The sequence below is a fragment of the Ornithorhynchus anatinus genome, chromosome 9 (genome assembly GCF_004115215.2).
Source record: "Ornithorhynchus anatinus isolate Pmale09 chromosome 9, mOrnAna1.pri.v4, whole genome shotgun sequence".
NCBI classification, from domain to species: Eukaryota; Metazoa; Chordata; class Mammalia; order Monotremata; family Ornithorhynchidae; genus Ornithorhynchus; species Ornithorhynchus anatinus.
In genome coordinates this window covers 15,707,285-15,723,197 of record NC_041736.1, presented here as the reverse complement: position 1 = coordinate 15,723,197, position 15,913 = coordinate 15,707,285, and the positions used below count along the sequence as shown (strand labels likewise).

The 15,913-nt window shown below is 40.9% G+C and overlaps 1 protein-coding gene across 5 annotated transcripts in view; it reads left to right on the top strand.

The window, feature by feature from the left end:
• The window catches only part of LRP2 (LDL receptor related protein 2), a 164,123-nt gene that overhangs the window by 40,789 nt on the left and 107,421 nt on the right, over positions 1-15,913 (top strand). For all 5 annotated transcript variants that reach the window (XM_029071513.2, XM_029071510.1, XM_029071508.1 and 2 more), the window contains exons 5-12: positions 1,973-2,083; positions 2,230-2,343; positions 3,201-3,317; positions 4,313-4,456; positions 6,095-6,214; positions 11,227-11,355; positions 11,759-11,928; positions 13,192-13,415. In XM_029071513.2, the coding sequence (XP_028927346.1) occupies positions 1,973-2,083; positions 2,230-2,343; positions 3,201-3,317; positions 4,313-4,456; positions 6,095-6,214; positions 11,227-11,355; positions 11,759-11,928; positions 13,192-13,415 (1,129 nt within the window). The remainder of the gene's footprint in view (positions 1-1,972; positions 2,084-2,229; positions 2,344-3,200; positions 3,318-4,312; positions 4,457-6,094; positions 6,215-11,226; positions 11,356-11,758; positions 11,929-13,191; positions 13,416-15,913) is intronic.

The window sequence follows — 15,913 nt, the reverse complement described above, 5'->3', positions numbered from 1 at the left end:
TTGATTTGGTCTTTTCACTAGGCAATATATGGCCTAATGGAAAGAGTAAGGGACTAAGTATTAGGAGTCCTACGTTCTAATCCCAGTTCTGCCACTAGCCTGCTGGGTGACCACAGGCAAGTCACTTAACCTCTCTGTTCCTCAGGTTTCTCATCTTTAAATGGGAATAAGACACCTGCTCCTCCTGCTTCTTAGATTGTGAAACCTGTGTGGATCAGGGGCTGTTTCTGAAGATCTTATGTCTTCCTCAGTGTGTAGCACAGTGCTTGGCACAGAGTAAGGATGTAATGCCTACTGTAACTAATAATTATCCAACTTAAACCCAGAAATGCTTTTGACAGCCTCATCAAATTGGTAAGTGGTCTTGGGTTGAAATAACAGCCCGCCCGCCTATTTGGATGAAAAGTTTGAACAGGAAGCAGCTTTTATTCTCTTTGTAAGTATACATTCTTGTCTGGTTTAGGATTTGGTCTGTTGCCATCAGATATTAGGGGAGTTTAGGACTGCAGATTTCTATTCTAAGATAATTTCTAAAGTTGTCTGCCGTACTTATACTTCCTTTTCAGGACTTTGAAACCCTTTACCTGGTTGTTAATCATTGCTTTGTACTGGTAAAAGACCATCCTGTCTGGAGTGGGGAGCAGTAAACTTTTATGATATTGTTCACTGTCGTGAAGTAGATCATCTTAAAGCACTGTATTTCTAACAGGTGGACTAAGGGGCTACTTTTCCTGGGAAACAAACTTGGAGAACAATATACACTGGACTGCACACCACTAGGAAAACATTCTTCATTATATAAAGCAAAAGAGTGGGGACAAAGGAAAATGTCACTTCCTGACAGATAGGGAGCGAAAAGCAGATAACAGATGACTATGAAAAGGCAGAGGCTTTAAATCGTTTTTTCCCGCCTTTGGCTTTTCAAAAAAGTTCAATAGTGATCAGTTAACCAGAGAGAACAGCACTTGTACTAGGAGGTTGAAAAGCCCAATTAGAATGGGGAATGAAATAGCTCAAGAGTACTTCAAAAGCTGGAAGTATTCAAATCAACATAGCCAGATGACATGCGATCCTAGGGAATGGGAAGATGGTATTATAGAACCACTAGTCAATTTCTGAAAACTCATGGGAGATAGTAGTCACTAGAAACTAGGAAAGGATGCCTTTGGTTCCTTTCTTTAAAAATAAAAATAATTTTGATAGTCAGATCTCAGATTACCCGGGAGTTTTGTGGTTGACAAATCTCATGTTACTCACACTTTGGTCAATGTCGTGCAGTTATTTCTTCTGACATTGCACTGCATTCAATCCAGAGAGGCATGCATTATCAGAAGAATGCTTCCTAATTTCACAACATCATTCCATTCAAAAGATGTAGTGGAGAACATGTTATTGGTCAATTTATTGTATTTATTGAGTGCTTACTGTGTGCAGAGTACTGTACTAAATTCTTGGGAGAGTATTCTGAGAGCACTGTACTTTGAAAGATAGTTGAACAAATAATCAGGCAAATTATAGACACTGGATAAAGCACAAAATGACTTTGTGAAAACTAGATCAGGCCGGCCAGTACAATTTCCTTCTATTGGCTTTTGAGGAAAAACAGAAGCAATAACTTGAATCCTACTGGGCTTCATTTCATTTTGTGATTCTTTCCTTCTTCCCTCTATCTGCAAATTGTGTTTCTTTTATTCTGTTAGATTATAAGCAAGTTGTCTTCAGGGATTGTGTTGCTAACATTGATTGGACTCTCCCTAGAACAGAGTGCTATGTTCTGCCCAAAGTAGGCACTCAGTAAATGTTGTTTGTTTGTTGGATCCCCCTCCCACTCCCCACAGATTAGGAAAATGTGGTCTCAGGAACCTTAATGGTGTTCTGGAGTGTGTATTAATGGTGTCACTGGTCAGTTCCCTTATTAGGTAGATTCTGCCTTTTATCAATCTTATTGTCTGTTCTGCTTTTCATTTTGTAGACTATCCAATTTGTGACCAGTTGTCTTGTGCAAATGGGGCATGCTATAACACCAGTCAAAGGTGTGATGGGAAAGTAGATTGCAGGGACTCTTCTGACGAAGGCAACTGCAGTAAGTACCATATGCAGTAGGCACCATTTGGAGCAATTCAATCATGAAGATTGTGCTCATTAAGAATAAAAGACTCCAGTCCTTTGCGGTGTTGGTTTGAACAGCTGATGGTGACCTTTTCTTTTCTCTTCTCTCTCCACCCCCAGCTCAGAGATGCTTGAACACGCAGTTTCAGTGTGGCAACGGAGAATGCATCCCGCGAGCTTTTGTCTGTGACCACGATGACGACTGTGGGGACCGGAGCGATGAAAATTCTTGCAGTACGGTGACTTTTATTGGTTTGAATGTCAGTAATCAACCAAATACAGCATCGGGGCTGGAGTCCATAATTTCGGGTTTTATATAGAATTCTTACTTTCTCCCATTCTGACTTCTTAGTCCAGGCTCATTTTTCTTTCAGGTACTGGGCCTGTGGCTCCATGTTCTTTTGAATAACTGGATTAGAGAGTTTTAAAGTAGTGATAATAATAATTGTAGTATTTGTGGTATTTGTTAAGCGCTTACTATGTGCTAGGCATTGTACTAAGCAGTGGGGTAGATACAAAGCATTTGGGTTGGACACAGTCCCCGTCCCACATAGGTTCACAGTCTTAATCCCTATTTTATGAATGAGGTAACTGGGGCAGGGATCATTCATGTAGAAAGCCTAGAGACGAATGTTGGGCCCTTCTGTTAAATGATATTCCTGCAGATTTTAAGAGGAAAACCCTATGGAATCCCACTCCCTTTAGTGTGTAAGTTCTTTATAGAGAGAGTCTGTGTCAACTGCTTGTTTTATGCTTTCCAAGTGCTTAGTAAAATACACTGCAACCCTGGTGCAAATGCTCTTTGTATTACTGTCATTATTACTACTGTTATCAGTAGGCTTTTTATCCTGGATTATTAGAGTATATTCTTGGACCAGGGCCATTTCTAGAGTGCTACACCTTTTCCCCAACTCAGAGGAAAAGAAATCAGAACAAGAATGGGGCCAATGATTACCACACTTTAAAAAACAATGAATGAATTTTTCCCCTTTCATTTTATTCAGTGGGAAATGATTTAGAAAAGCCAGTGAGAACCACATGAGTTGAGTTTGTCAATTTTAAAAAAACAAATGTTTTTTCTTCCTCCTCAGCTTATCAAACATGCAGAGGTAATTTCTTCACCTGCCCAAGTGGCCGCTGCATTCATCAAAGCTGGGTCTGTGATGGAGATGATGACTGTGAGGATAATGAAGATGAAAATGGTTGTGGTAAGGAGTGGGTCTTTTGGCATCTCCCTGAGGACAAACGCCATTTTGATAAAACTCCCTAGCTGGCCCTTTCCCATCTCCTGAATTACTTCATGTCTTCTTAGTTTTCTCGTAAATTTCTTTCAGAGGGAAACTGTGATATGAAACATTAGAAAGAGAGGGCAGGAAGAATGTGGGGTGTGTGTGACTGGGGAGATTGTGGGTGGGGGGAGTTACCACACCCTCCTCTGGGCCTCAGTACAATATTATTGCTGAGGAGTTGTCCAGTACCCCAAAATGCCACCCCACTTATCATTGTTTTGTTGTTTTTAGAAGCTTGGGAACACACTGTGGTAGCTTGAAAATAGTGGGCAAATCAGGGTTTTGGGCTGTGTGGGAATCTAAGTCACTCTGGCTTTCCTTTACCCCCCAGTCAATCAATCAGTCAGTCAATAGTGGCATTTATTGAGTGCTTTTGTGTGCAGCGCACTGTGCTAAGCCTTTGAGAAATACAATAGAGTTGGTAGACGTCCGTGCCCACAAGGAGTTTACAGTCTAGAGGGCGAAACATTCTTTCATGCAATCGTATTTGAGCGCTTACTGTGTGCAGAACAGTGTACTAAGCATTTGGAAAGTACAATTCAGCAGCAAATGGAGACAACCCCTGCTCACAACAGGCTCACAGTCTAGAAGGGGGGAGACAGATATCAAAACAAGTAAACAGGCATCAGTAGCATAAATTACAGAAAGGGGAAATGGCAGAGTGTAAGAATCTGTACCTAAGTGCTTTAGACTGAGGATGGGATGAATATAAAGTGCTTCAGCGGTACAGACCCGAGTGCGTAGGTGACATAGAAGGGAGGGTGGCTAGGGATAATGAGTGCCTAGACAGGGAAGGCCTCAAAAAATCTTGTGGACTGTGCCCTCAAATAGGTTTTATAATACATCATAGTGGGTAAATAATCTGCATAATCAATTTATATAACCTATGTCATTTTTTCTTCTGTTCTGCTTAGAAAGCGGGCACCATGAGTGTTACCCAGGAGAATGGGCTTGTCCTGGATCAGGACACTGTATCCCAGTTGAGAAAGTTTGTGATGGGACCTCGGATTGCCCTATGGCAGAAGATGAAACCAATGTGACCACAGGCAGATACTGCAGTGAGTATGAGAGGCAGGAGGAAGGTCAGAGTATCCTTCTCCAAGCAAGCAGCAGCCACAAATCTGGTGTACAAGGAGTGTTTCAGAAATTTAGAAAACATTTTCTCTACCTGGTTAGGTATGGCATTTATTGAGTCCCTCCTATGTAGTGAGCACAGTGCTAAGTACACAATGAATACAAAATGAATATTTCAGACAGTCCATGTCCTACAAGGGGCTGGCAGTCTAGCTGGAAGACAGACACATAGAAAAGAGGAATTATAGGCAAGAACAACAATAACAGCACTTTTACTATTAATTAAGCTCTTACTGAGAAGCAGCATGGGCCTAGGAGTTAGAGGGTCATGGGTTCTAATTCTGACTCCGCCACTTGTCAGTTGTATGACCCTAGGCAAGTTACTTCACTTTTCTGTGCCTCAGTTCCCTCATTTAAAAAAGGGGGTTTGAGACTGTAGCCCCAGGTGGGACAGGAATTGTGTCCAACCTGATTTAGCTTGTAGGTACCCAGTGCTTGGCACATAAGCACCTAAAAAGTACCATAATTATTCATTCAGTTGTATTTATTGAGCGCTTACTGTGTGCAGAGCACTGTACTAAGAAGCACCATGGTGTAGTGGCTAGAGCTTGGGCCTGGGAGTCAGAAGGTTGTGGGTTCTAAGCCCGTATCCTCCACTTGTCTGCTGGGTGGCCTCGGGCAAGTCACTTCACTTCTCTGTCCTTAAGTTACCTCATCTGTAAAATGGGGATTAAGACTGTGAGCCCCATGTGGGACAAGGACTGTCCAACTTGATTACCTTGTATCTACCTCAGTGCTTAGAACAGTGCTTGGCACATAGTAATGCTTAAAAAATACCATAATAATAGTAATACGGTGTGCCAAACAGTGTGCCAAAATGCTGGGGTCGATACAATACAATCAGGTCAGATACGGTCCTGTCCTGCATCTCACAATCTAAGGGGAATGGAGACCAGGTATTTTGTTCCCATTTTACAGATGAAGAAACTGAGATAAAGAGACATTAAATGACCTGCCCAAAGTCACACAGTAGGTAAGTGGTGGAGCTGGGATTAGAACGCAGGTCTCCTTCACTGGAATAATTGAAAAAAGCAAAGGGTCAATCAGTATGGGTGTAGAGAGGTGGTTAAACAGATGAGCAGTTCTCCAAGGGACCTCTCTGATGCTCCTTCCCTCTCCATATGTGAGCCCTTGGTTCCAAACTGCTGCATCCTCCCAATGACCTAACATTTCCAAAGGTCCACAGATTTCTGATGCAATCTGTAAAATACCTGCCTAGTCACCTTGAGGCCTTTTCATGGCTATTGCACTTCTTTACAAGCCCAGAGAGAGGAAGAGTGGGATTCTATATGCAACACTCCTTTTTGTCTAACACTCCAATGCCTGGAGCTTCCAGCAGCTTTGAAAAAAATACACCTGAGAATCTGAAAAAGAATTGTCTAATGGCTAAATGTATTATGAATTTTTGCATCTCACTACACAGTGGTGGAAAAGATATTTTTTGCTTGACCTGCTCCAAGCTGGAGCTTTTTAAAGGGGGGATAAAATCTAAACTCTTATCTTTTGGGGAAAATGGCATTATTCACTCTGCAGGGCTTTAAAATGCTTCTTTTTTTTTTTAGATGTATCCCAGTGCGCCACCCTGAGCTGTCAATATCACTGCCATTCTTCACCAGCTGGTGGGCTTTGTTATTGCCCTTCGGGCTATGTGATCAGCAGCAATGACAGTCGAACGTGCATTGGTAAGCGATTCATAGAAAGTGACCTGTATAAGAAAAACAGTTCCCTTACTGCAGGACCTTTGGAGTATTTTCATGACAATTCAACAGATGGGCAAGAGTGGGCATTAGGGCATGTGATGTGAACGAGAGGAGCCATTTTCAGCTGAGGACTTTGGGAACTGAAGAGTTAAACTGAGGAGGCTAGCCAGGAGCACAATATCATGTGTTTGGTTTTCTTCCCTTCTTGAAATTGTTGTTACTGTCAACAGAAGTTAAATATATATGAATGGCTAGAAAATCTCACTTTAACAAACCCATGGTTAATAATAATAATTATGGTACTTGTTAAGGACTTAATGTGTGCCAAGCACTGTTCTATGCACTGAGTTAGATACAAGTTAGGCTGAACACAGATCCTGTCCCCCATGGAGCTCACACTTAATCCCCATTCTACAGATGAGGTAACTGAGGCCCAGAGAAGTTAAGTGACTTGCCCAAAGTCACACAGAAGACACATGGTGGAGCTGGGATTAGAACCCAGGTCCTTCTGACTCCCAGATCCATGTTCTATCCACTAAGCCATGCCATTATATATATGTGTAATTGAAAAATCCTACTTTCAAACCAGAGGTTAAAACCTATTTGGGGTTAAAAACCACTATGCTTCTTTATGTTGGCCATGTTAGGAAATGGCAGTCTGTGAAAAACTGACTCTGAGATGAAACCGCACCCCTGAGAATGAATGAGATGGGGATGGAAGTATTGCTGGAGTCTTCATCATCAGTTAGGAAAATCCTCTGAGCTTAAGGAAGACAGTTCTAACCAGGGAAGCTATCACTCCTGAACACGTAGGTCGATACCTGCAATGCACCAGACTTGAATGTATCAGCACTCCTTACACTACTTCCATCTGAATGACCAGTTAGATTCATGACACTGGAATTAGTTACAGAATGTAGCTATGCTATTACCAGTTCAGGGGGCTGGTCAATTGACAAGAGGAGAGGAGAGGAAAGCCAGTCCAGAAGAACATGGAGGAGGAGAGGAAGGAAAATTGGTCAAGGTTCAGGCCTCTGCCTCGGACCTCTGCTCCTCTGCCTCTCCTTTCCAAGATTCCTCCTGTCCGGCTCTCTCTCTCTCTCTCTGGCTGTTCTGCTCCTTCCCACTCCTGCTGAGCACTTTTGAATTATTGGGGGCTCATTTTATTCCTACCAATGCATGCATAGGGAAAGGAAAAAGAGATGAAATTCAAACCAGTACAATCCGGTAAAAGGGTTGGCTGTGGAAGGCCGAATGCTTGACAAAATAAGATTTTGCTTTCTGTTTCAGTTCTTGCATGTTCTTCAATATAGGTGACTGTGGGTGATTCACTAAATCTGGTGAAAGCCAGTATAGTGAGCACCAAATAAATGTTTAAGCGTTTGCATTCCCAAAGGGAGACTTCCGTTTCCAAACAAGACTGAAATTCCTGGAAAAGATTTTACTTCCACAGTGTTTGGACTAAATACCAAACATGGTGAAGTGTAGAAACACTTCTGATCTCACTGTCCTGTCATCCCCTTGCCAGGAAAAAGTGATTTTTTTCCAGCAAAATAATCCAATTGCAGTTGTCATGGCAGTGTTCAGAGTGTAAGCTTTTAATGCTAGGCCTGTGTCCAGAATAATGCCAATAATCTGTTCTCCCTTGTTATCAATGACAGCACACATTAATGTGGTTTATGTACAGGCAGATTTCTAATTTCAAAAAAGGGGCCTTCTTCTATCACTGTTATCAGAATAAATCAAAACTTCCCTTAGGTATCATTCTGATCCATGACTGCTTATTTTTGGGGGGGGGGGATATATTATTTTTAGTTACCTGGGGAGTGAATTAAAATAATTTAGAAGGTATTTTTAGATGAATAATCATACTTGTTAAGTTGCTTCTTTTTTTAAAAAAAAAAAAGCTGATCCATTATTCTTGTCATCACTGTGCAGGCCAGCCTCAGTCTCCTTTTGAAATGGCATAAACCTGGGGCTCAGCTTTGGCTTTCTCAGTTGTTGATCCTCCCTCTCTATTGTCAAGCTGCTTTTCCTCTCTATTTACAAGGCTTTGCTCTTCCCGATAGAGTGGAAAGGACACCAATAGAAATATTATAAGCCAGTGATACTCATCTTCAGCATTAGATAAACATTTGGGTTCCAGCAATGATAGTAATATTGGCATTTTGCTGTGAGAGTTTGAAAATTTATGAAAGCTCATCAAGGAGAGAACTGATTTGATCCCAGGGCCTTCAAAATCTCCTTCAGCTAAATTCCTCTATAGAGCCTTTTCCAAGGCTCTAAATATTTTTAAATATTCACTACATCCAACATCACCAGCAATAGGGCAACAACCATATGCATATAGAAGTAGAGATATACTTGCACAAGTATCCTTAGTGAAATGTAAGCACTTACCACCGAGGATGACTCTGATTAGCCTCCATTCATTTGTCGAAAGAAGTGTTCAAAAGAAGGGTTGTTCATGTGAGATTGCATAGTGTCTATTTTTCAAGGTCTGAATAGTTTGAAAGAAACCCATAAAACTTCTTTTACAAGCCCTTTATAGCATGATAGTCTTGAAAAAGAAGCCTTACTTTTTCAAGTGCTGGTTTCTTGACTTAGACATGGTTGACCTACAGTGCCTTTGTTACCACTCACTCATAAGGAGGCTCATGTTAGAACCCACCCTTGTTTTGTTGGGGTTTTCCTCTGATGTCTGTCTATTGGACTTCAAAAACTCTGATTTGGCTTTCGAAGCAGAGTGGCTTAGTGGAAAGAACATGGGCTTGGGTGTCAGAGGTCATGGTTTCTAATCCCGGTTTTGCCACTGATCAGCTGTGTGACTTTGGGCGAGTCATTGGACTTCTATGTGCCCCAGTTACCTCATCTGTAAAATGGGGATTAAGACTGTGAGCCTCATGTGGGACAACGTGATTACCATGTACACACCCCAGTCCTTAGAACAGTGCTTGGCACATAGTAAGCACTTAACAAATGCCATTATTATTATTTTGAAGATGGCCTAATCTTCCATTTTGCCTGTAGGAAGAGCAATGCAAATCTACTTTGTCCTCTCAAGTGCCAATTGGGGCCCTATGGCTAGAAGCAGCATGGTGTAGTGGATTGAGCACAGGTCTGTGAGTCAGGTAGTGGGGTCTACCCTGGCTCTTCCTCTTGACTGCTGTGGGACTCGGGCAAGCCACTTTATGTCTCTCGGTCTCAGTTGTTTCATCTATAAAATGGGGATCGGTACTGAGAGCTCCATGTGGGTCAGGGACTGTGGGCAACCCAATATCCACCCCAGCACATAGTAAGCACATAACAAATACCAAAATTATTACGTTATTAAATGCAAGACCCTATTTTTAGAGACCATTTTGCTGTTTCAACCTCCACTGTGACATACTTCACTTGTCCTAGTTATGCTTTATAGAGAATAATATTACCCTGGACTGGGCTTGCAGATTCCTTACATGTAAACAATCCAAATTCTGATCTGAACACTACCCTACTCTGCTTGGAAAATATTTTTTACAGAGTGGGGAATCTAAATGACTCAGCCTAGATTCCCTGTAGTGTCAGTGACGGAGCCTTAAAAATCAGTACTGATGTGAAATCTCTATTTCTCAACCATTTGAATGGTTCCCGGTGGTCTTGACCCGTCAATAGAACTACAGTTCCTCGCTGAAGCTGCTCATTACCACCCATTGTTTCTGATTGACGGGAAGTGATCTCTGTTGACAAAGAGTCAGCTCTACATAGACCCAGGGCAGGTGGGTCACTGTCATCATTGCCAGCTCATTGGGACCGCCAGCTAAGACCCACAATGGGGCTCAGCGAGACAGACAGATGTATAGTTAATGGAGGAGTGTATCATTTTAAACTAAAATAGTTTCAAAACTCTTTCCCGATGGCTATAGCTAGTGGCAGGAGCAGGGTGAAGTGCTGGAAAAGTATAGAAAATAATAGGTAAGAGTGGAGGAAATGTTTTTTGCAGTAGGAAAAGGTTTTTTTTTTCCTTTGATTTTTTTACTTAAAGGAGCTGAGATAGCTGTACTTTGACACCACACAAACTCTCCCATTGTTGCACTTAGTTGTGTGGAAAAAACCCAGCAACAAGGAATTTGACACTGGGTGTCATCCTGGAAGAATTTTGCTGCTATTAATTAGGTAGTGTATCTGGCATTTTTGGACTGAGAAATTAACTTTAGTCCATTAATTCATTGTTCATCAGATATCGCTGTCCTTCATACATAAAGAAGGAAGTCACTGTTGATGGTGAAATTTACCTTTGAGTGCCTGTGTGACTGAATACACCAATGAGAGCCACACAGTACTTTAAGTCCACCCAAAGACTAGCCTTTTATTTTATATTGTCCAAACTGAAGTAAAATGAAATTTGAATTTCCAGATCTTAAGGAAAGCATGCTGTGGTGTTTCTTTAGGGGTAGAGTAATAAGTGTAGACTGGAATTGCAGCCTATACCTCTTCTTACTTTGGTTTCTCAATATTTTATCAGCAGGTTAAGATTGAGATCCTTGGATGAAAGTTATTGCATAATTAGAAAATATTCAAAAACCTGGCACTCCCCAGCCTCTTTCTACCTCGCCAGAATTTTCACCTGTGGGAAATTAATCTGACCGTATGTCTAGCAGTCTGAACAGCGTCCCCATATTTTGAAAATTTATTCTTCTGTTGCCCCATGTTTTTAATTCCTTTACAAATGCTAATGATCTTCTGGGTTGAATGAAAATTGCATCCGATTGGCTCAGAGGGAGACAGGCTATTAAACTGGAAGGGCACTTGTCAGACCCAGTAATGGCAATGCACATGGTCTTAGTGTCTTGTGTGTCCAGTTCCCAAGTTATGTTTATATAATTTATGGTTCTAGTCTGGGTCTCTATATCAGAAGAGCTCCTTGGTGAGTAATTGTTAATGAGATCTTCCCAAAAGCCATTCCAGTGGGTCACTCAGTGAATGATGATAAAATGATCTTTTCCACTTGGCAGATTTTGATGACTGCAAGATGTGGGGGGTGTGTGATCAGATGTGTGAAGACCGTATTGGCCATCATCAGTGCCACTGCGTAGAGGGATACGTCCTGGAACAACACCGACACTGTAGAGCCAACATTTCATGTAAGTAGATGGTTCTCAGCTGTGGATTTGCCTTTAACCAGCTCAGTCATTTAGGGGCCGATTATCCAGAAGGAAATTTTCCAATCTCTCTGCTTTCCTCTTTTTCCTTTATGGTATTTGCTGGTCCAACTTTTCCAAATAATTCCAGCAGTGATTAAAGTTGTCATAGGTGGCTGGGAGAATGTTTATGGATCAAGCCAGTTGATTTGAAAATATGATTGTTTTTGGCCCATTTGGACACTGACAACATGAACTCTTATGATCCATCATAATGTAGTGTTTTGTAACTGTTAAATGCCAATTCATAGCTGATGTTTTAATGAGCAACACACCAAGTATTCTTGCAAGAACCTTAGACGTTGGAGCCAATGAGTGGAATGACACTCTTATCTTTTCTATTCAGCTGGGGTTGCATCTATTATTTTTTCCAATGGGCGGGATTTACTGATTGGAGATATCCACGGAAGAAGTTTCCGTACGTTGGTTGAATCTCGGAATCGTGGAGTGGCCGTGGGTGTGGATTTTCACTTTTACATGCGCAGGATCTTTTGGACGGACACAGTCCAAGATAAGGTAGGTAGAAATGTGAAGAGGGTCATGCCTAGGGAAGTGAATGAAACCAATAGCAGAATGTGTTGATAGCTTTTAATTTAGGGGAGGAGACTTAAGCTGTACCCTTGTTTTCCAACAAAAAAGGCCCTTGAGATAGTTTATGTTAATCACCACCTTTTCCATGCTATACTATTACATGTGGTATATTAAACAAAGCAGCCTATTATATGAGTTATCCTTGAGCAACTTTTAATTTTATTAAAAATGGAGTCCAAAAGCCTAATTAGGAGAAATAGTAGGCATTCTTTCAAAACTGGTCAAATATTTGGTAGTAATTTTTGGAAACTTGATCATTGAAAATGTAAAAAGTGCTGTGCTTTTGGGGATGATAAAAATCAGATTTCTTCGGCATCTTATGAATGGGATGGTAGTGGAGGCTTGATGAAGAAGTATTGACAGTATTTTATTTCACAAGCTAATATTTTGCTACACAGCCTTCTTTGGAAAGAGATGGGTGTAGTTTCACTTTGAGTAAAGCAAAGGAAATTTTTAGAAACTAATTTGAGACACTACCAGGAAATCCCAAGAACATTTCCTCCACCTTCTACTTTTTTCCTGTATTTCCACTTCAAAATTCACAACTAAGACTCATGCAGTTTTAGAGAATGAGAACTCTCTACAACTGTTTCAGAAAATTGAGAACCTGGAAAATGTTTCTAGGGCAAGAGAACACTAGAGAGGACTTTACCCTTCTGCTCTGTTACTATTGTTCATTCTTGGTCATATCACCTTCCTATTTCTGATGTTAGATTTATTCCTGTCTCAGAGAAGCTAGGATCTGGTTATGCCGGCATCTTTATCACTTTAACAGGAGCCATTCTAGAAGGAGGTCATTTGTTTCATTTAATTCAAGTCAGTTGTCCTGATCTGCTTTTTCACAGCCTGAGTAGATGCAGTGGTGAAAATTCAAAGTTTCTTCAGGTATTGGTTATCCAAAGTTCCTTAAGTTTGATTGCTCCAATGTATCAATGTATTTTAATGCTAGAAAGATTAAGGAAAAGGGACGGGTTTCCCCTCAGGTGCTTCATACACCTAAAAGCTGTCCTGTATTTTAAAGATTTATTTCTCCCATAGACCATTTTTAAGGTAAAACTTTATGTCCAGATAAGTGCTTTGAATGAAGTAGATATTTTGTTGGAGGCATTCATGACCATGACCAATTTAGGCCTACAAGTCCTGTGTTCAACTATGGCTCAGAAATAGTGAACCTTATTTAACTCACAGGTCTTTTCTGTTGGCATCGATGGTCTAAATATCCAAGAAGTTCTGAATGTTTCAGTCGACACTCCTGAGAACTTGGCTGTGGACTGGGTTAATAATAAACTCTATGTAGTGGAGACCAGCGTGAACAGAATTGACATGGTTAATTTAGATGGAACCAACCGAGTCACTCTTATTACTGAAAATTTGGGGAACCCTAGAGGAATTGCACTGGATCCAACTGTTGGGTAAGTGGCAAATGAAAAAAAATTTCTGTTTCTCTTTATAGTCTGTATTTAGAATGCCGCACCCCCTTCCTCTTTATGTCTGTCTCCTCTCCGTTCATGGAATTTTCAATGACTTCTTTGGAAGAGGGTAGATGAGGGGTTTGGAGAATAGGAATAGTTGATAAACTGGCAGGTAAAAGCAGAGACTTTGATCTCTTGAGGCCATAGAAGACTCATGCTGTTTCCAGTTTTTGTGGAAATCAAGGGTGGGTTTAGTTGTTAAAATCATTTTGCTTCGATTAAGGTTTCTGCACTCTAGTTAAATAAGCCTCCTCCCTAGGAAAGTTAAGGTGTGTGGCAAGGTCCCTCCCCAGTCTTGGTTGTACTTCCTTATGTGGGGAAATAGTCTAAGCACCTGTAGAATCTGTCAACAATGAAAAATAATTGTGAGGGCATCAGGGAGATCAAGGGCTCATAGTTTTGAACAAGCGTATTCTACCATACATCAGGGTTATCCTTGTCAAAAATGTGGTTGTGTCATGAATGGGTGCATTGTGGGGTATGTTTTCCTTAGACTTGCATATTATTAAGATCCATTCCAGAACCTCTGGAAAATAAATATGAAGAAAAGAGTATGAAAATGTGATCCTCAAAGCTTAGGATCACTGTTTAAAGTGAATGAGTTGTGAAATGATTGTGAGTCTTTGCAGGAGACTACAGAAATACAAGCTTTCTCTGCTGTCTACGGGAGTGGTTTCTCAATTTTAACAAGGAGTTTGTCCAATTTAGGTTTGTGGTTTTTTTTTTCCTTGAAGCGCCTCATAGGAGGTGAACTCTTTCTAATCCATTTGGCACATCTTTGAACCCATCTTCTAATTAGGGTCTTCAGTCATATTTATAAATTTGTTTTCTTGAAAAGTGATGCAAGCCTTTTTAATCCCAAGATTTTATCTGGTGGTGTTATTTGTTAGGACAACTTGAAGGAATGCATTGGCTTGTCAAAATTTGTTGGGGTCCCCTTTGGACAACAATTCCTCTGAAATCTGCCTCATCAATTTTGAAAATAAATTGCCAGTTCAATTCAGTAACTTCTTTGACAGTCCCTATCCAGGGGTCTCTCCAGTCCCTTGAAAATACAACAAACTGTATGGACAAATTCCTCCAAGACCCATTCGTCATTGAGACTTAAGTTCAGGTCAGGATGGGAAAGGACAGAAGGGGTTTATTTATCTGTAACGTTTGGCCACAACATTGGGCTTGGGCATGTAAGTGAAGTGAGGCATCGTGCAGTATCAATCTTACCCCCAGGGTTGTTGTATGTTGGGCTAAGGTATCAAACAACCCTGGTTGAATCCTAGGGATGGATGAAACTTGGAATATGCCTTTATATATATTCCAGCTTTCCTGGTGGTTTGTGAATATCATCAGGTATGCAATAAATTATATTCAGCCCTCAGAATTTTCAGGTCCTCTGTCTATACTTAACAAATGTTATTGTGTTATCTGCCTCAATTCCCTTCTTTCTTCTCCTGCTCCCCATATCCCCAAAGAGAATTCAAACAGCTACCTGCAGAAAGCACATTTAGGGTTCTCCCATTAACATAAATCCCCCTGAAAAGCTTATTAAATGCCTTTTTTTGGTCCATAGCTGTATTTTTCATTCTGCACATTGAGCAATTTTCTTTCATTCCACCCCGATTTTGTTTTGTCTCTGGGTAGGTGGGCTATGATTTATATTTTCAAGGGGGTATTAATAAAAAAGTGGACCTCACATTCTAAGAGTCAAAGTTAATGATGCTCGGAGAGGGATATTTTCACCCATATGAAGATGTTAACTCTTTCAGGACACAGCTGCTAGCATTCTGGAAGAAGTAACTTTTCTCTTATGGGTGACCAGTTTCTTCTCAGAGAGTGTTAGGGTCACCTGGCTCACTCCAGACAGTGTTCTTAATCAACTAAACAACAGTATCACTGTTAAGCATAATTGTCTTCCAGGTCACCATTAAAACATTTACAGACATTATATAATAGACTTTTCAAGGGTGAGTTCCTTCTGAATTACAATAGCTTTCAGTACTTACGTGTTAAAGACCAGAGTTGAGATGATAATCACTAGTGACTTCTAATATAAGTGCAGGATGAATGAACACACAGAAGATATGGGACTAAAATTTCAAAGCCCAAATAGTTTCCAATCCCTGTGTACAAAAAAGTATATAAGAAACCTAAACCCCTGTGGTATGGAAGCCTGAGTCCAAGATGCTTTCGTAGTCCCACTCCCACCCCCTCAAAGGAGTTTTTGGCCACTGATGAACAGTGAGGCCAGATTCATTCGTAGTAAATGGGGTCAGTCTCCGGTCTTAAAGAAATCAACAGGACATTCTTCTTGTCAAGGAAGGGCATTGTGAGGTTGGTGGGTTGGTTTTTGTTTTTAAATGTAGATGATTTTCTGGATCAACAGGGAACCTTGAAGCGTTGTGCAGGGGTGAAAAGCAAAGGCAAGAGCCTTCAGCAAGTCC